General features: G+C 45.3%; 1 protein-coding gene across 1 annotated transcript in view; it reads right to left on the bottom strand.

Moving 5' to 3' along the window:
* The window catches only part of LOC128765258 (homeobox protein Meis1), a 72600-nt gene that overhangs the window by 47417 nt on the left and 4041 nt on the right, over window positions 1–21142 (bottom strand). The window contains exons 6-7 of the mRNA XM_053875847.1: window positions 19854–20000; window positions 9996–10107 (exon numbers count right to left, since the gene is read on the bottom strand). Coding sequence (XP_053731822.1) covers window positions 9996–10107; window positions 19854–20000 — 259 coding nt within the window. The remainder of the gene's footprint in view (window positions 1–9995; window positions 10108–19853; window positions 20001–21142) is intronic.

Below are 21142 nucleotides of genomic sequence, written 5' to 3'. Positions count from 1 at the left end.
CCCTCCACCCGCTTCCTCTCACTCTGCCAGACCCACACGGTCCTTGTCAGTCCTGCTCCTAACCGGTCCAAGGACCAGGCTGAAGACCTGAAGAGACCAAGCCTTCTCTGTGGCAGGAGCCTGACTTCTGAGCGGTCTCCCTCCAGATATTAGAGCTTCACAGTCACTTGGGTTCTCAGAATCCAGGCTTAAAAAAAACAAACACTCTGACTCTTATCTTATCATTAATTTTTTAATGGTTTGAACTAGTTTTAATATCCATTTCAAACCTGTTTTCGATTATGTCTATTGGAATTGATTGTCCCTTCTAACGTGTTGTAAAGGACTTGGGTCAGTTCTGCTCAGGAAATGCCCTTGACCAAACAAGACCTTCCACAAACCCATTCCATCCAAGCATTTCTGTACTGAATAATCACACTTTCTGTTGCATTTTCCATTATGTTGGCTGACTTTGTTGTGTCAAGGAACAGCAAGGGAACTCCATACGGATGTGTGGGAGAACAGAGACACAATGTGCAAACATAAGGATCACATGATAGAGTGTGCAAACAGGCTCCGTGCATAAATCTGAAAGGCAAACACAGTAATGGCGTCCGACACTTTATCAAAAAGGTTTTACGACGATAGCTTTTCCCACAGACGGCCACAGATAGCGGCACAGTTTAGAGCAAATCCCACCGCGTGTGAAAAAGGCAGAAAGAGATGATCGCAAGGAGAAGGAAGTTACTGTGTTTATTTCGGAGTCCTTTTCGCCACATGCGGCCGAGTGACACCGAGTTTAATCTGAAAAGCAAACTGGCCCCTCCATGTGAGAACCTGGGCCAATTTCCTCTTTTTTTTTTTTTTCCTGCAAGGGCAAGCAAACGCGCGGCGCCTCATATCCACACACACACGTTTGCTGAGATTTTAGAGCATCCATCTACAATTTCAAGAGTAAATTGTGCATCACAGCAAACATCTGGTTGGAAGTGCGACAGATGGCCTGCACCACTTTTATGGAGGGAAACTTCATTTGGCCAAATTAGCCCTGATATACTTGTAGGACAATAACTGTGCAGTTAATGAGCTTTAACAACTTTTGAATGAGTGAGCATGAAGGACGCCCAAAATGATGGCCGGCGATGAGCCGCTGTGGTCAGTCGTGTCTGTTCGAATTCATCCAAGGATCAGTGCTCAGGTGAACGTGGTGGTGTTCATGTCTAGCTAAACTCATGGCTCCAATACTTCTAGGATCTACACCATAACCAACCCCTTTTAAAATGCTAGTAGAGCCAAGTCTTCAACACACCTTGACGGACTCTTCGACGTCTAGGTACGAAGCATCCTCCGATTTTAAAAGCCTGAGTGAGACTCAAAAGAAGCGCATGGAAGTCAGTTACGTTTGAACCAGTGGCTGAAGAGACAGGCAACTTTCTCAGTCCCGTTTTGTGTCAGGTTTATTGCCCTGGTGGCAATAAAGAGGCATTTAAGGGCCATCATTTTCAAGTCGCAACATGTTAAAGCGTCGACCACTGTGACAGAGCAAAGTTGTAAAGCTCTCAAACAATCTGAGAGAAGAGAGTAGTGATTGAAGTGAGAGAGGCTTTTCCTCAGGTCCACTAGATAAGAGTGTTTGAGATGCAGTAAACAGTGCTGAGGCTGGAGAAGCGTGACGGGACGAGCTGCGATTACCGTCTAACTGGCCGGATCAGGACTCCGGTGAACATGCGAGTCCAATTCCCTCGTGACTGCGTCTAGATATGAAAATGCATTGAGCCTTTTATCTCAGCTCAGGTCCCTTCCAGCGGAGTCGAACTTTTCCACGCTAACTCACAGCTTCAGTGCTGTCATAACAATGGCCTGTGTTTTCATTGCAGTGCTGTGAGGAAGAGGGAGACTCACGTTTCTGTCTTCCAGCTACTGTACTCACACGCAGCGCGGCGGCATCGGCAGACTAATCAAGGAAGCCACACGCCTTTTATCTCCCCGCAGAGACGCACGTTTAAACAGATTATCAAGAAAGCTGAACACCAGTAAGACAATTACTGGACTGAATCTTCCTCATAACGTCTAGACAATGTCTAGACAACCTGCACACAAAACTCCACCTGAGGACCGATGTATCGCTTTCGCTAAACCCAAAAAATGAGAGTGGAGTTTTTTTCCCCTCTTTTTAGCAGTATATTTTATCAAAGTTAACAGTCCCGACAGAGGCTTTTGCAGAAAAACAGCTGTAATGGTGTTAGAACACCCTGTCATCACACAGTAGCTGGTGATACACAACATGCAGCTACAATAGATCGGATGGTTCAAACGGTGCTGTTGGATGACCATTTTTGCTTGATGACACTCTGAGCTTCTTTTTTGGAAATAATAATCATTTTTCTTTTGAGGTTAGGAGGCACCTTGTCAGTGCAACCATTTTATCTGTTTCAGACTATGGAGACCTGTTGTGTATGAACGCTGCATCTCAATGTCTGAGTCAAATTGATTCTGTATTTCATGGTGCTGCTATGTTTTGTTACAACTGAAGAGCACTTGACCTGTTTTTAATCACTTAAAGTGTGTTACAATTGTGTGTTTGACTGCCTCTTGGCCACAGCTCTCTTGAAAAAAGCCTTTTAATCTCAGTGGGACGTCACAGGTTAAATAAAAAAAAAACTATGTTCATGGCATCAATCAATTATAGTGGTAAGCCACAGTGAAGAGAGATGTGTCTTTAGATACATTTAGCACCAATATAGTCCTCTTCCCTTCCCGACTTGGTGCTAATTTGTGCTGTTAAATACCCAGATACTTCATTGATTTGGTTTTCTGGGGGTGTGACTTTCATGTCACTACTTTGACAAAACGCATTGTTAGTTTTCAATCATTGCTTTAAGAGACCAAGTAGAAACGTTAGCATTAGGTGATGCCCACTTCATGAACCCACTTCAATGGCAAAACCTCTGTTCACAGAGGAAACTTTTGAGTGAGCCATCTTCTGTGTTATATTCTAGGAGACATATTATTGTTTCTCTGTGCAGCAGCCGCTCTTTGATCACTGGATGAGGATGAGAAAGATAAGTTGGCTATTGTGCGTGGAGAGACAGCGAGCGAGCGGGCCACAAATAAAGAGAGACACAGTTCTCCCTCACGGTCTGCTGGACAATCGGACCAATTAATTGGTGACTTTGAAGAGCCCACATGAAGCGGCGTGATTGGACATTCCAAATCTGGCTGCTGATTGCCTGGCTCTGCTGTCCATGCCCGAGTCCGCCCGCCTCAGGCTGAGTCACGGACCAATGAGGGAGCAGCGAGTGGCCTGACCTTGTTGGAGGGTCGCAGGGGAGAGATATAGATGGCAGCAACAGGAATATTCAGAATGATCGATGGGAATCCACGACCCGTGGAGGTTACATACTCTGTCTCAGATGAGTCGGAATTCAAATATATATTACATGTAAGATGTTTATAGGGTCACATTCTCAAACAAAGGGCAGCCAAATGCTACATCTCCATAAATATCACAGTGAATGAAAATTGTTTTGGGGAAAGTTTCTGACATCAGCCCACAAGGGCTTTCACCTCTTTTTAAAATGACTCTAAAAATAATTTCAATATTACAAAAAAGCCTGACTACTTTCCAGTATGCTCCACCAAAAGCTCATCTGTAAAGAAACCAAACTCTTAAACCTACAGAGAGCTGTTTAATTCAGAGGAAATATGAGTAGGAAAAATACATGTCAATAAACTTCACTATGTTAGAGAACTTTAAAAACTCAACTCTGTCAAAAAGAACGGCAGTATTTTTAAAACAAGTTGTAAAGATATCAAGACAAAAACAGTGTCTGTAAGTCTATGTTTTATGTTACAGTCACATATGGCCGCCAGGCCCGGGATCCACTGCTGTGTGGAGAAACGTCTGTGTATCGAATCATAAATATCTGCTTTTTAATAAAGAAGAAATGAATGAGGCCACAGCGATCAAACCTGGACAGATGAGACGGAGTGATGCCTGAGAACACTTTAAACAGAAGATGGGTTGGAAGGCAAACGTCTTCCAGACATTTTTTTAAATCAAATCTCCACACCATTTGGCTGCAATTTAAAGTTTGTCAAAGAGCTGTTGTTAGCAGAATTACCCGACTTCACAGAGGGGAAAAAAAACCTTGGAAGCTAATCTCCAGCAGAAGTCTCCGGTCGGCACTAGAAAAGTGTGCAGACACAATAACACCCAGCCTGACGGGGAGCTATTTGCTTTGGCGCACCACACTGCTCTCCTCACAACGGTTTGGGTAATTGGTGATACATATCTAATGTCGCCAGTCATCGCCTTCCAGCCGGCGACGAAACCTTGGAGCTTTTCAAAACACACTCCACTCTCTGGGTGCTACTCCGTCACTTCCCTCCACGAAGCCAAAGAGAGTCCTGACACAGGCAAGAGACGGACGGGTCACGCCGGTCAGGGGGTCCCCCACCTCAAAAACAAGCCATGCAGACATACTGTCGATGAACTACGCACTGTGTCCTTGGAGTGAGCTCTCCTTCACAGACAATCCTGAGCCCGGCCACGACAGCCACAATACACTTTCTGCAGGGGGACACAAAAGGGTCTGTGGGCAGGAACTAGCTAGTAAACAGCTGGGCTAATAGAGTGGGACTAATTAAGTACAGGGTCGCACTCCGTGTCAAAGCCGGCTGCATGTTTACAGACAAGTCCCGAGCTTTCTTCCTCCTCTTCTCTTCAGGGAGAGAGGAGACACTGAGGAGCAATTTTAATGACATGTGTGGAGCAAATGTGATCCTCCCATCATTTTTTCATAACTTACAATGGAATTCCAAAATAGTACGAGAGTTGCGGTCGACGCAGCATGAGAGCGCTGTCACCACATGCGGAAATAAAATGTTTTCCAATGGCTCACACTCTGGGAGGCACGATGACGAGAAGCCGCACGGTTGTCGTCGATACGGACAATAAGGTTTTAATCAGACGCATACGTTGGGATGAGCCAGAATCATGTCGCAGTTATTGAGACGCACCATTGCAGGGTCTTCCCAGCTCCAGACACAGCCCAAGTGAGAGACTGCAGCTATGTGGGAGCTGGACTGCGGAGGAACTGTGGGACTCCGGCTACAGTGGAGATGGCTACAGGAAGGTTGCCTGTGCCAATCCAATTTTGAAAACTTGAGAAATATTTACTTGAATAACAAGAACAAATATTGCAACTAATGACATTAACAAGTATAATTATGCCCTGATGTTCTGCAAAACAAGCTGATATATCCATCTGTAAATTATTCGCTATTATAACTTTTTAGTGATCTATAAAGAAAACATAAATATACTTTAAAGGCTTTTTCCCCCATTTATTTTGTGGGAACCAAACCCTGACAAACCCTAAGACAAAAGACAAATTAAAAGCAGGAAGTAATAAAGTACTTACAAAAGTTATATTTCAAGTTGAAAGAGTTAATTTCTTTTAACGTTGGCTCTCGGAAACATATAGAGCATCCATATTTAAAGTTTTATGCTGACCTCATAAGGGCCAGATAAGTACAGTGCAAGGGCTGCCTGTGCAGTCTGGTTCATTCATTCGAAAGTAGACTTTACTAAGAACATTTTCACAAGGGACTTATGTCACTATAAAGACAGTGATGACTACAGTTAGACTGGGAAAGGAGCTAATTTAGGGTCAGTTCCAGTCAGTTTTGCATCAAAATCACACAAACAAAGGGGCGGATTCTATTTTCACACACTGAGTTCAATGAAACCAATTTTGCCAACAGGTTCCACAAAAAAAATTAATATATTAGTTAAAAATGAATCAAGATAGACCGTAAATTATTGTCTCAAAACTAATTCAATAAAAATCCTGGCAACCTGTTGACAAGATAAATCTCATTAAAAGTCAATGTTTCTTTCTTTCTTCTGCTTTCAGCAAAGAAAAGCAAGGATACTTGTCTCCCTGTGTAGGGTAAATACATCCTTTGGACACCGGGGACCTGATGTGAGCTTCAACATTGTGCTGATGAAAGATGTGGTGTCTTCAGACAGCCTGTCTACTTATTAATTCATCGGCATCACAAATGACCTCCCATCGAGGACACCACTTTGCATTTCTGGTGCCGCTTCGGATCCGAGCGTGTGAGTCCTACATTTCCGGTGGTGGAGATGTGGATTTTTATACCAGCGGGCAGTGAACCGTTCGCAGAAGAGGGCAGAGCAGAGCATGTGTTTTTCTCAGGAATAGCTTCAGAAAAAACGCTGCAGAGCAGAGTGTGGCTGGACCATCCAGAGGAGGAGGATAGAGCGATGAAGGGGCAAAGAGGGAGCACAGAGATGAAAAGACACAAGCTGTAAATTGTAATAGAGAGCCAGAGGAGGTGCAGGTGTAAGAGAGCGGATGGAATCAGCAGAAGAAAAAGATGGAGGGGAGGACGAGGGAGAAGATATTAACAGCAGTACAGGCATGAGAGGAGACGAAGAGGAAAAGGTCAGAGAGAAAGTAATCTTTCTAAGGCTTGAGAGGGAGAGCAACACTAGAGAAGGCATGAATAAACCCGTTAGAAAAAAGGAGTGGGGGGGGAAGAGTGAGGCAGGAACAGAAACAGTGGTTGGAGAGATGAGAGGAAAAGATGACATAAAGAAGTTGGTGGAGAGGGAGAGGCGAACAAAGAGAGGTGAAGGAAAGGTAGAAGGAGATAAACAGAGGTGCCGTTTTGGAGAGAGTGGGAGGAAGAGAAAGGGGAGGAGAGCGGAAAAGCACAAAGATACACAGGGTTCCCGAGAAAAATGAAAGAGAGTAGGTGGGAGACAAGGGAAACCAGAGGAGAGAGGGAGGATGTGAAGATGAAAGGGGGGGGGAAGAGCAAGCAAAGTGACAAACAGATAAATAACCAGCTTACTGGGATTACTGACTGACTGACACACACTTTTCCAGGGCCAATATGACGTGGCAGTGATCAGTCAAACCCACCAAAACCTGAAACCTGTCCAAAATGCCCCGCGGTGCTCAGCGCCGTCCTGAGACGGAGGGAGGTACAGTAGCAGCAAACATGCAAATAACTCGTCGGATGTTGGAAACCTGATACGTCCTGACGGAGCCATAATCACTGAGCGCTGCGGTTTCAGCATGCGAGATTCTGACCAACGGCATTACAGGGCGCACTGTGGCGTTGGTTGTTGATAACGTGTCGGGAGCAACATTGATCATGATCCAGTGAGCTACAATGATTCAAGTCTCTGCTCCAGCCAAAATGTCAAATATCTGCTGAGCCACCACCAAAAACATAGAATTCTGCTCAGGCAGGCTTTTGTTCTTGACATTCTTTTTAGAAAAGTTGTGGGTGAGATGGCTTGTTTAATAACTGCTGGATAGAGGTTGCCAGAGAGGAGAAGCTCGGGTTGATCCTGACAAAATATGAATAGCTGTCCGACTTCCTTCATTTGGTCGAGCTCATCATCGACATGTAGCCGGTTCTTACTTGCAGGATGTCAACAAATGGACCACATAAGTGCATGACATACAGCCAAGAATGAAAGAGTTGAGGCTGTTAGAAAAAGTAAACAATATGCCATTGTCTTAGGCTTATGGATTTGTCATTATCTCAATCTTGAGTTGATGTTATCAATGCACAACATTGTTAAGTTTGTCGCATGTCAAACTGCCACCACTTCAGTGAACATCAGCCAACATCCTGGTTCTGGTCGCCCTTGTGAAACGTGCGGATGAAGCTCCAGAAACACGCTCAGACGCCACAAATGGGCGGTACCAACAGCCGACTACGATCAAGGCGAAAGTCAGAGGAGCCAGCAGGAGGATAAAGTACCAGAGCGAGAGGCTTGCCGACATAAAGGGTGAGTCTGTAATTGGAAAGATGTGAAAAATGAAGTGTCAGTTTGGTCAATAGAGGGCAAAGGTGACAGAAGCAGCAGCCCGAACTCGGCACAGAGCTCGCTCATTAAAGCCACCAATCAGATGGCGGCTGGCTGCACAGGACCATTAGTCATCAGAGGTAGACAAACACACACACACACTCAATGTTGCTTTGTCTTCCCTCATAATTTCATTCATTTTTTCCCTCCCAGTTTGGATCGGCTCCACACCGTCTCTCTGTGTGGCTGTTATTTCACCTCGCTGCACGTCCGTCTCCGGGCCGCTCTCGGTGTCTGTGCCGGCGAGGGCATGAGCGAGCGGGAAGAAAGAGCGACTGATCGCGAGTGTTAAGGACGAGACGCGGTGTGAGAGGCACAAAAGGACAAAAGGGAGAGACAGAATGTTGTGCGTTGACGATACAAATGGCTGCTCGCTGGTGTGGAAGGCATGGCGGCGCCCTCTGCTCTCGGCCGGGCTCTGCCTCCTGGCTCTGGCAACCCTGCAAACTGCTCGTCTCCACATCTCCTTCAATAATATATGAAGTGGTTTTTTTGCCTACAGTTGCTCTGCAAGCCCCCCCGCTCTCCTAATTGTCCCACTGCTGCCCTCTCAAACACACATCTCAGGTTAAATACTTTGTGCTCCTCAGTCGTGACCTGAATCATGAAACAGACATGGTTTCTGTTGTAACGTTCATCTGGATTTACATTTATTTGAGCGTATTTCTCCTGAAAACATTCTACTTTTAAATGATGGAATAATGATGGCGGCTGCTTCACGGTCTGAGCCAACCAAACACCTGGGGCCCCTCACTGGATGACATGAAGCATACAGCACCATGTACTGTACTGTATACATTGGTAGCCCAAAACAGGGACACTACTCGGTAGTCAGTACTTGAGTAATGCTTTGTTTACTTCTGCTCGAGTCACATGCGTTTAAGAAGAGCGAAGACTGAAGCTTAAACATTGTGATCTTTATGCGTATGATATCAACATGCAGAGGGCATGTGATTTTTGCGGCACTTTTTTATTCTGTGGCACTAGAGACAGCTCACCTTAACCCTAGCCAGGCACACGCAAACAGACGGGCTACAAGTGTACACAAGGAGTACGCAGAGAGAAAGACAATTTTACCACTGTAATTAAAATTTAATTTCCAATATATATATATATATATATATATATATATATATATATATATATATATATATATATATATATATATATATATATATATATTAAAAAAAACATGAAATAAAATCAAATGTAGAGTTGTATTGTCACTTCCAGAAAGACACACAGAGGAACCCAAACAATGCAAGATATAAAGAGCAATGGACCGAGAGGTGCTGTTTCTGGATTTTTTTGGGTGAAAATGCAATGAAAGAATTCACCAAACATTTGATGCACTCAATTCAGACTCCAGTAATATTTTCACTTCACTGCTGGTGCCGCACCATTGAGGAAAACAGGATGGCTTCTGCTGTCACAATGTTGTACTGTTTAACAGGGGCAGCTCTTACTTGGCACAGGTGTCACACCAGATGCTCTCCCTGACACAACCTTTGCCCACCAAACCCAAATTTGGACCAAGATTCCTCACGCGGGCCTCTGAGTGGCGGGGCAGGCCCTCTTACTGCGAAGACTCGAACAACAGACCCTAGCACTTTCACGTGTCGACCACCGATTTATGGGCTTGTCTCCTCTCAGTGCTGCACTCAAGAGTTAAAGTCCTGCCGTGCCGAAATATTCCTGGAAAATTCTCTGGCAGGTAACTCTGCCAAAGAAACGATACAATCTGATCCGTGTCGATTTAATGCAAGCAAATTCCCGTGAAAACAAACCAAATATGTTTGGATGTAAAGCTTGGAGCGTAACTTAAAACATGCACGCAGGTCACAAGTTGGCACCGGGAAGCAGAGGCTCGGATGCCAGCAGCTGAACATGAGCCACCGGCATGTCTGCCAAACTCTCCCGGAGCAAGAAAGCAAATCCCTAGCAGGTCCAGAAGCCTCTTTCTAACTGACCCAAGCCAATGAGAGCTCTGCGTCCCATTAGCCCTCAGATACAAGCGCCTGAAAGGCCGGGGACATCTTTGATTCATTTGTCCGACCCAGTCACAGAAGATGGGAGAGATAAGCTGCATGTCTCCTACCTTGTTCGCTGCTGTTGTCTCCACTGTGCGACGTGTGTCCTCCGCTGGACGGTCCCGGCGTGCCTCCGGAGCGCGTGGACGCCGTGTCGTCGTGATCCCTGTTCCAGGACGTCTGTCAAAGACACAGACAAGACCAGCTAGTCAGGTACCATTTCATCTGACTTCTCAATCCCGACATTACAAAAAAAGAAATCAATCATTTTTCTCATTTGTGTGTGTGTGTGTGTGTGTTTTCCTGCACAGCAGAATGAGGATTCCATGAAGGCTCAATGAAAAAGAAAAAGCCCAGATGAATAGTATGTGAACATGTTGTATTAGTTCACAGCGTTCTGAGGCATGCAAACCCCGGCTGCCTCCATTTGGCTCAAACCACTTGCAGATGAAAATACAAAACAGCTACAACTTAAGATAGAATGGAGTCAGTGCCAGAGAGTGATGTCATCCACGCGGAGTCGGCCAGCAGGAGAGATGCAGGGAGAGAGGTAAAGAACTAAAAGTGGAGCTGCAAATCCTGTGTTTGGACACAAAGTTAAACAAAAATCAATGACTAATGTGATTTATTTAAATTGCAGAATAGGGAAGAAACATGAAGAACACATGAGTGACTGAACAGAACCTGATGCTTCGAATATGAAAGATGTGTCGGCGGGACTATCTCAATTTGTTTCTCCCTGAGAGTTGCAAAACGCAGAGGATCTTTCATGTTTCAGCTCTTATTGTTGTTTTCAAATGTTTGAGGCAGGAACTTTTAACTAAAGGTTACTAACCATTTAACTAAACCTCACTCTAATTAACTAACTAGCTTCCGACAGTCTTGGGAATCTATCTAACTCACGTATAAAACTCAAGTTCTGATCTAGTGTTTTTCATTTATTTTTTATTATTATTTTTATGATTATATTTTTATTAATGTTTTTAGTTGAAAATTTTTTAGGTTTAAAATGTTTCATTGTCATTACCAATTTGTGTATTGCTGTTTGTAAATGGCAATGTTGGTCCTCTGCCACAGAACTTTTAAAAAGTGGGGGAAAAATTTTTTTTTCTCCCATTTTTTTTTTCTTTTATCTTTCTATACACTCTAAAATTAGTTTTGAATTATCAACTGACTCAAGTGAGAAAATAATACACACATTACTGTGTATATAAGTGAAGTTTGTAAATGAGTTTTTGAAGCTTTTCAAGTGCAGTATTTTCTTCCACTGCTCGGGACCAACACACGCCCAGCGCGTGATCACACAAATCTTCAGCGTTGACGCACAAACACACTTCTCATTCGGCATTAAAAGCAGCAACAAACTGAACCAGATGTTGCCTTGTATCTCTTTTGCTCCTGAAACGTAACAACAGTGCAGAGAACAAGAGGGAAAAGTGAGTTCAAAGGCACAGAAAATGCATTTCTTTGTGTTGCCACACACTCTGCGATCACGTGACTAAAGCAAAAGGAGCGACGGCAGGCACTTGCTCGGCAGTCACCTGTGTGCGGGGACGGCGGCTCTGCCAAATCAAACGAAGCAGGAATCAAGGGCTGCTTTTTCATTCTTTGCTCTTTCAGGACGACGTGAGGGATGAAACCCACAGAGGGAATGAGAGGGGAGGCAAGCTGAGCGACAGCCTGGTTTCAATCTGAAATCTCATGGCTCTGACTTTTCTGTTCTTGAGAATAGTTACTCACATCGCAGCATTCGTTTATCACCAAACGTTCTGACTCATGGACATAAATTACAGGACGGCAAATTCAAAACATTTGGGGTCTATTAGGGCCCGTTTGATGTTCCCCCGCTATGGAGTTATAATTCGGTGCTTACATGGACAATATAACTGTAATATTTGAAGCTCTGCAACGACAGACATGACGGACTGAGAAACTGGAGATGCCAGGGACGTGGAACATGACCAGGACCTCTTTTTCCACCGGTGCGAGTTCTTTGTCGCGGCTGCGAAAACCCAATCGAAGGACTCTGCTGGTGACGTAATCCAGAACACATGCTCTCAGCAGAAAGAGTGGAGCTTGGCTTTCGCTGCTGCTGCTGCTGCTTTAAAATTAACTTGTTTATGTATGACTGCTGGTATTAAAACACCCTTTAATTCTGCTACAAATCCCACTCAAACGCATAATTACAACGCAAAGGGGAAATGGCAACGTTGTGCGCTCGCTGTAATTGAACAAAAGGCGGCTCTGGCCTGTTGGGAGGTGGCCGCTGCAGCCCCATGGGAAAGGGGGCGGGGCCGAGACAAGGCCTGGTGGCATCTCCACAGGGATGGGGAGTTTATTTATAATCACAGGCGGCCCTGCGACTCCACTGGGCCCACACTGATCTAGCACACAATTAATACACACATGGGCGAGATGGCACGCACGCACGCACGCACGCACGCACGCACGCACGCACGCACGCACACACGCACACACGCACACACGCACACACACACACACACACACACACACACACACACACACACACACACACACACACCAGTGCATCCAGGTCACACATCAGTACAGCCAGATTCTTTGGGTCACTTAGCTTGAGTTCATGTAAATACCTTTATCTGCCTTTTGCAAACACATCACAGTGCAACTGTGCTGAACAAACGCACACACTTGGAACACACACAGACACACACACACACACACACCCTGTACTAAAACAACGGCACGCCACCACCTCAGTGTATCTAAATGTAAAAGAGATGCATAACAAGAGGCGACTGAGACACAAGTCTGTCTGCACAGCACAGTTTTGATCTCGAGCCCGAGAGCCGCCGTCATCCTCCCCTCTCTGTCCTCACGTCTGTCTGTCTGCAGTCTGAAATGATTTGCTCAATGCTTAATTGATGGGTAAATTCAATTTTCCACGTGGTGCTGTCGAGTTCCTAAATCTGCCGCGTCAAAGCGGAGGGAACCCCGTTCCTGAGACGCGCATACCTTCTTTTTTTCATTACCATTTCTCTTTCCTGCGCCACCCTAATTCGCCGTGAAAAGATTTTCCTTGCTGGAAATTCTGATTCCGCTATGATCAGCGAGGCATTCCAATTCAATGCTTTCTCATTGTGCCGCATCTAAGATGCGGGGGGGGGGGTTCCCCTCCTCGCTGTGCCAGACTCCATATCATACAAGCAGTCATGCAAGAAATGTTGCCTTGCCTATTCATTTGCAATAATAAAGATAATGGTTAAGGTTGTTGTGCTTCACTCTCCTTCACTCCACCAGCCCCACCCTCTTTCCTCCACTGTGCATTATCTTTCTGTGATGATATGGATATTTACTTTTCTCCCCGCTCCACAGACTGCACCGGAATAATCACATGTGCATACTTGACTGTGTTCACATGTCGGACTGACTTCACTCCAGTGGTTCCTCACTGCATAAACATTGTTTGGGAATCGGACTGATACGAAATAGAAGAAAGGTTTCCCTTGTTGATAGTCGACAGCTCCCAGAGACTTAATCATCTGTTCAGTAAATTGTGAATTGTGTCAAAAATAATACCACTGTGGTCCACAGACGAAATGAAATGGTTGGTGATGAGACAATTTAGTGGGAACAGGATGAGGCATTGGAAATGAGATTTGCTATTTTTTGGTGTTAAGCTGAGGCGATAAAGTATACGAGCGTAGAAAAACACTCAAACCGAGTATGGGTCGGTTTAGGTTCTGAGATTATGGTGAGGGCCTGGTGTTAGCCGCACGGTCTCATAGATGGTCGAGGGATTGTTTTAGAATTCACTGCTTTATTTTCCAGGCTGAGACAAACGTGACAGCTGTCGTGAGAAAAGTGCGCTGGCGAATCGAACATTGCGTATGGTCTGAGGTGAGACACATCCTTTGGTTCAGAAGGTTTGAGAACGGATCCGGTTCTCCCTCAGAGCAAAGCAGGCATGAGTGCACCAGACTGTCAGTCAGGTTCTACTTCCTGAACAGCGCACTACATAACAACAGCATTCTCAAGAATCTGTATCTGAAACAAGGGGGAAAAAAAACTTCCTTCTGAGAAGGAATTCCATGGAACAGCGTAAACATGTAGATCTGAAACAGCCACGGCTGAAAAACATGTCACGTACCGTATTTTCATGCTGGTAGGAGATGTGGCAAATGTTTGCAAACAATGAGACCCATTAAAGTTCATGGCAGTCTTCATTATAATTCCAAACGAAGCACTATTACGGTATTACAATCATTTCTATTGTGCTGGATCATCTTAATTAACGCAATATTTACTGGCTGATTTGCATGAACAGACACACAGCAAGACGGCACTGAAATACTGGTGTTTCCGCCTCACTTCCACACATTACCTTTAACTAAGAAGGTCGTGGAAAGGGCTGTGGGTCTGAATCAAAAGAGACAGACGGACTACTCCATCCCCCAGAATTCTTTGGTGCATCAGTTCAACACGCTTGTTTCTTTTAACACCATTTCTGACCTTTGCAGCAGCGCTGCTTCCTCTAGTTTCAACCAGCAGGAATGCCATTAGCTGCAGCAGCAAGATGGTCAGCCAATAACAGTGGCCACCAAGTGAAGCGGATCCTGGAGAAGCTGTTAGTGAAAGGGGCTGAAAGGGCAACTATTATAAACTTGTGTTTGCACTGCAAGATAAAGCAGGATCTGCCTCTCTGATAACCGGCCAGGCAAGTGTGTTGCAGTCCTCTCCACCCCTCTCCTCCCTTTGCTGGAATATTAGCGCTTCCAAACTGAAAAGAAACCGGTCATAATGGCATGCGCGCTTCAAGAGAAGACCACTCCTCCCTTCTTTTTTTCTTTGGCGCTCTTCGCCAACTCTTGACAGCCGACAAAGGAAGTTGAAATAACCTTCTAATTGCTGCAGGAGGTGCGAAGGAAAAGTGGATTTGGTCTCTTGAGTGCGTGAAGTATGCGGCGACGAATCGCCGTCAGGTATCTTCAATGGGCTTTTTTCTCCCTCAAACTGGTGCATTAACCTCACTGCGAAGAGCAGCCCGAGATAATTACACGTTTCAGATAATTACCAGAGAGTGTGTTTGGATGACACTCGTGGAAACTGACAACTGATTTTCTTTCCCTCCACATCCTCCTGCGTGTTTACACTGAGAGCTCAAATCCAAACAAAAACATTAACTGGAGTGCTCCTCGCTCCACGCCACCTAACCCCAAACAAAGCGCGTTTCTTGCTTCAAAATCAAACCAGTAATTTGTGAATGACATGTTCTGCTGCGGTTGCCTCATTAGCATAGCTTAGCTGGACTGGCAGCCACCGCTCTGGGATGTTCACCGTGGATTCCTCGGCGACAGGGAGTTTGTGACGGCGGCCATTGTCACCGGCTCACAGGGGGTTAAGGGGGAGAGGAACTTTCCATTAGCTAAGTACACATGTGTTAAGCCAGGTTATTGTTTACTTAGCCAAAGAAACCACAGCCGGCCTCAGGGACAGACATGGCCGCCCATCATAAGTAACACGAGACACAAGCCAGAAACTTTATTTGCCATAGGGATTTGTGGCGATTCACTGCGGCACAAAGTGGCTCCTCGTAGGGCTCGATTCCGGCAATAATGCGTGATTCCTAACTGTTCAACAAATCAAGCGCCATGCACAAGAAGAAAAAATGTATTCTGCATGGAGGGAATTCTAAAATCCCGACTCTTTGAAGTGCGGCTGGTCTTGATTTGCTGATTCAGAATGGCCCTACTTGCTATTCCACCACAATAATGAAGAGGCTAAGAAACGCAGGTCACGTGGTCCCCTCTTTGTGTCACTTGTTGAATCCTTAACAGCCGCCGCACATTCACTCCCAAAGGATGAAAAAAAGGGGGGGGGTTTGGTGTAAAGGAGGGGATGTTTGGGGGGAGAGGAAGGGGGTGAGAGGGGGTCAAACCTCTCCTCCATTCAACTACAAAAGCGGCTATTACCAACAATCTGCGCCATGATTCCAAAGTTTGTATTGAGCGCGGCGGCGCGCCACTGTCGGCTGCTCCGCCGCATGTAACTCAATCCATACTTCAGCTACCAAGATTAGCGATCCTGGTGTACCGATTAGGAAAGTAGTGGCTGACCTCAGCGCTCGGGGTATCTTTTCAGCAAGGAGGGAGGGGTCAGAGGTCGCTCTTTGACCACCAGAGTTACCTAAACCAACACGGTTGGGTCTCACTGACCTGGAAACCAGCACTTGTACGGCCCAACTCTGGCGATTGTTGCGAGAGGATACAGTGATAGCACTATTGAGGTGAACACGAGTGTGACTGGAAGACTTTCCTTCTGAATAAAAATGAATTTTCTTCCTGCGTCTGAGACTCGAGTGATCGGAAGTTGGCGCGACTGAACATCGACGCAGGATGGCCACAAGGAAGGCGACATAATGGAGCTTTTCTTCCTCCAAAACTCTTTCACTGCGCTCTCTGTGTCCATGCCACATCAAGCCCCACATTTCAGGGTGCGTGTATCGATGCACACATCATGACATCATCAAGGCAAGTGCGTCTGAGCGCATGGCCTCGACGGTACTTGCTCAGAGAGAGGCTGCACGAGGCGTGTGGTAAAACACGCTCATTATCATTAATCCATGAACTGGATGTTTTCTTTCTGGTTAGAAAACATCAACACGACGACTTCAGTGCTGCCTGCCTTTGTCAGGTGTTTTTATTTCCGTTACAATTAAAAAAGATCAGAGTTTTAATAATACAAATATTTCTAATAATCACCAAATCAAAGCATATAACAGACTGAGGCTATTATTTGAGTTTGTTGGCGGCACACGTTTGTATGTTACAGAGGGCGACCAAGATCAACAACTCAGTGGATCAGCATCGGCTCACTTCGTCCAGACTGCTGAAATTCACCAAACTTTGTCTAATGCAGCACGTTGTCTTAGTGACCAACAAAACTGAGCTGTCCAGGTGGACAGGGATTCATCTATTCAACAATAACAAACGCTTTTGAATCGATGTCTAATCTACAGATGTTAAATGCTATAAAAAGGTGAAGGAATGCAACATGTGATTTTACTTCTAGCTAGTTGATGCCAACAAGTCAAAAAAAAAAGTAATTTGTGTGTTAATTACAAACCTTTTTTGATCATGTATGAATCTAATGAACATTACATTTTTTTAAAAATGTAACGTAAAAGCTTATAATATAGATGGATTTTCAAGAATTCATTTTTTAATTATTAAAACATTATTATTGTTATGATTATTAAATGCAGGGATGAGGGAATACATGACAGTAAGATTATGGATGTATTCACTCCAGTATTGCTGATTTACAAAAGAAGTAGAATTTGAAAAATGCTGCTTAAAACAATTCAAATTGACATTAGATTGTAAAATATAAAACTCATTATCTCGTTTTCCCGCTCCTTTCTGATTGAGTTATGATAACCATCGGAGGCTGGTTGGAAGTGGAGTCAGGTTGATAGTATTTTTTCACAATGTTTCAATTATTCCCAGTCCCTCTTCAGCCTGCGTGGCTCAATCAAGTCAAGCAGCTCTTGAGACTTGAAGTGAGTCCTCGCCGCGATTAGCAGAAGATGGAGAGAGTCTACCCTCCGAGTTCATTAGCAAACTGCCGACCCCCTTCTTTGCCACATGGAAATATCTGTGTGTGTGAGTGAGTGTGTGTGTGTGTGTGTGTGTCAGTGGACAGCGGTCGTCATGTTCAGCATGAAGGTTTCCACGTTAAAGAGCCTCTTTAAAATATTTTCATCCGTGTCCTCCCTTCAGCCGAGCTCAGGCTGGAATGTGTGAGCACTGCTGGAATCGTGAAGAAAATGTGGAGGGGCCATCTCCAGGGAGCGGCAGGGAAAGGGTTAAGGAAGTCCAACTGGTGCTAACCAGTCACTCCACTCACATAGCACCTGAGGGGGTGCTGCATTTATCAGGCTGGTCTCAACGCGCACTCACTCACACACACACACAAACACACGCCTATATGCATGCTCGTTTCAACACACGCATGCACACAACACACACATGCTTGGAGGAGCTCAAACTGGCCGAGCTGCATTCACAAGCCTCTCTGACTTTTTCACCTCTCAGCTATGCTCCGCTCTCTTCTGACGGGGGGAGCGTCCTTCCATACTCAGCTCAGGCAAGAAACACAATGAACGTAAAGACGGCGATATTCAGAATAGCGCGCTGATGACACGGCCGCGCATAAATCAGCCGTAAAGTTGAGGAAGTTTAATGAATTCCACGCATTTTGGGTGTCTGACATGATATTTCTCCGCTACAGTCGCCTTGCTGGAGTAAATTGGTCTGTGAATAAATGAGCGCCCTCTCCCCGTCTTGTTAACATCACCCCTTTGTGCAAATTCTCAGCTGCCTTTTTTCAGTCCACTTCAACTTTATGCCCCAGGGCTTATATTAAAAATACATATGGACAGAGATAATGCACACACAACGCAAATTTGCTAAGGATGTCACAGCGGAACAATCGCAGATAAGACGCCACTCGGAAGCAGCCGGTGAAAATTCTGAAATGTATACGTCGAGCAGCGCCAGTCATGGAGCACTTTCAGATTGACAATGTGAGTCTTCAGCAGCGAGGGCTGCCTGTTTGGATATGCCCATTTGCACACAGCCGGCATCGTCTGCGCCTTATCCTCGTGGAACATCAGCCCATCCTTTAAGATCCGTACACGCTCCCTCTGGTAAACAGCTGAATTGACCTTCATTGTACTCGGAAAAAAGTTATCATCTGACAGTCAATTAATGATCTGCATCAGCTCCCTGAAGCACAATTGTCTTCACACACCTTGAAAACCCAGAGCTCTTAAAGAACGTGCGCGCGCGCACACAGCACCGAGGCTCTGACCCGAAACATCCCACAGAGGATTCAAACAAAGAGAGACTTAAACGTGGCGCCTGTGTTATTTAATTCTCTTTCTAGATTAAATGAAGTATTTTCTTCCGGGTGATCTTTCTCATTTCCATAATCAGACATAAGGGCCGGGAGATGGAGGACTGCAGGCGCAGTGTTAAGGGGAGGGGGGGGGGCCTTCCTCGTCGGGCCCCTGCTATTCATTCTGTGGAGCTCTCAACTCCAACCAGCCACTCAACCATATGGAAGTCCGCGGATTTAAATTATTTAGCCTAATCGCTTCATTACTTTTCATGTCGGACCAGTCGAGTGATCCTTTAATTTGGCCACTTGATTCCACCCCGCAGAGACAACAGCCACTTTCATCCAAACTTTTTTCAGCCGGTTTATTGTGCGATAATTATTGTTGCCGTTGTTTAACTCGCAGTGGAGTCTAGATGGACCATCAGTGCACAGCCCGCCGCTGAAGCCCATAAAGCAGACGGCAGTCTTCTCTGCACAGCCTCTAATCTACATTTAATAACTGTATACGTTTTAAAAATAAACCATCGGATTGGTGAGCAATCTCGGCACTCGCAGCCAAAGCAAACGTCTCCGCAGAGGAGGGGTCTCGATGTGCACTCATGTCTGAGGAGAAACACTGACATGACGCCTAATGAAGCGTGAACTCCACACTGGAGGAACCAAGTCAGCTCAGCCACAGTCCAGCAACAACACACACGGGCTACTAACACCGTCCGAAAAGGAGCGATGAATGAGAGAGACAATAAATTAAAATGGACATGAAACAGGTCAAGTTTGGTGGGCATGCTATTTTTCCACCGCCCCCCTTCCCCCTTTCAGCTAATCTCCTCGGGTCGGTTCCTGGTTCAAGTCTTAATGGGCCAATAAGAGAAACATTATTCAGAGAATTTCTCATTCCGATGGACGGAATGTGAAACGCTCTTAATCGTATGCAAATAACAGCGCAGTTGAGGGGTGACCCAGAATAGCTGAATAGCCAGCAGGGACAAACACACACACACACACACTCCAACACACACAGAGAGAGAGAGAGAGACGTCTACCTGATCTAGAGCCACCGAAGATCTCGTGATTTCCTCGCTGTCTGATTTGGATCCTCCCTCTCTGTCGTCGATCACCAAGTCGATGGGCATCTTTCCTTTCAAGCAGCTGATGTACCGATGACAGAAATTATCACACAGCTCGTGTACCTGCGGGGACAACAAGGAGCAGGCGTCGCGTGAAGATCTCAAGACTCATCGGTGTTCACAATCACGTCGTACAGCAAAACTGAACTTCAAAAAAAAAAGAAAATCAACGGGAAATAAAAGCAGACGCGGACCCTCAGAGTCGGTAAACAGAAACTCCCTGTCATTCATCTAGTCAACCGTATAAATATTACTCCGGACAATACCGAGCTCCAGTAGAGATGAAAATGTTTCAAGTATGTTTGCATGTGATTGTAACCTCTCATTCATGCACTATTTGTAAGCCAAGTAGCTCTTCAGATATAAATCATGCCGAGTAAATAAACACGCCTCTGTGGCTCCAGGTACTTTTCCATTTCCAGTACAGAACTGAGGCTTAGGAACGAATGAAAGCAACTTAACCACGACAATATTTTCTTTTCAAACACTGTGAGACAGCTCAGCTCAGTTCTCAGGCGTGACGATTTGGACACAAAATAAAAAATAACAGGTGCCTTATGTTTTTATTTTTTTAATTGAGGAGAGTTAATTAAAATATTATATATATAATATTTGCTGGAGCGCAACAGGTGTAATTAATAATAGAACCATATGAAACGACAGTTTCTAATTGTGTTTGTTAGTCACACTCCCATTAAACTGTGCTTTTATAATATGACACTATTTGATATTAAGGCATTTATTAATAACGGAACGTATATTTCCGGGGTTGATTCCGCGCGGATCGGCCGCGGCTTCCTGCAGGCGCAGGTGTGACCGCACCTCTTGAACAAAGTGCGCAACTTTTTTTCGAGAATAGAGATGTCTTTGGAAATTGACAGTGACAAGAGGTGTCCCGGGCCACGGCGCACTCAACACCCGTGTTAAATTCGTCGTCGTTGCCCTGGGTAGTGGTCATTAGAGGAGGGTCACCCGCCTGACTGACGTTTCACTTTCCACTCTTTCATGTTGCGCACTTATTACATTATCGCTGGTGACGTGGCGTTCGGTTGCGCCTCGGAAATGTCAAACGCCACAAACACGTGATCGACTTCTTAGGTGAAGTTGTATACTGTGTCATATTCGCTGAAATGACACGCTGTTGCGGGGTATAAAAGCCAACCCATGGTGAACAGTACGCCCCGATGTGTGTGCGATGTCCATGA

This window comes from Synchiropus splendidus, chromosome 9 (genome assembly GCF_027744825.2).
Source record: "Synchiropus splendidus isolate RoL2022-P1 chromosome 9, RoL_Sspl_1.0, whole genome shotgun sequence".
Classification (NCBI taxonomy): Eukaryota; Metazoa; Chordata; class Actinopteri; order Syngnathiformes; family Callionymidae; genus Synchiropus; species Synchiropus splendidus.
Note: the sequence above shows the minus strand (reverse complement) of the source record. Positions and strands in the feature narration are given on the sequence as shown.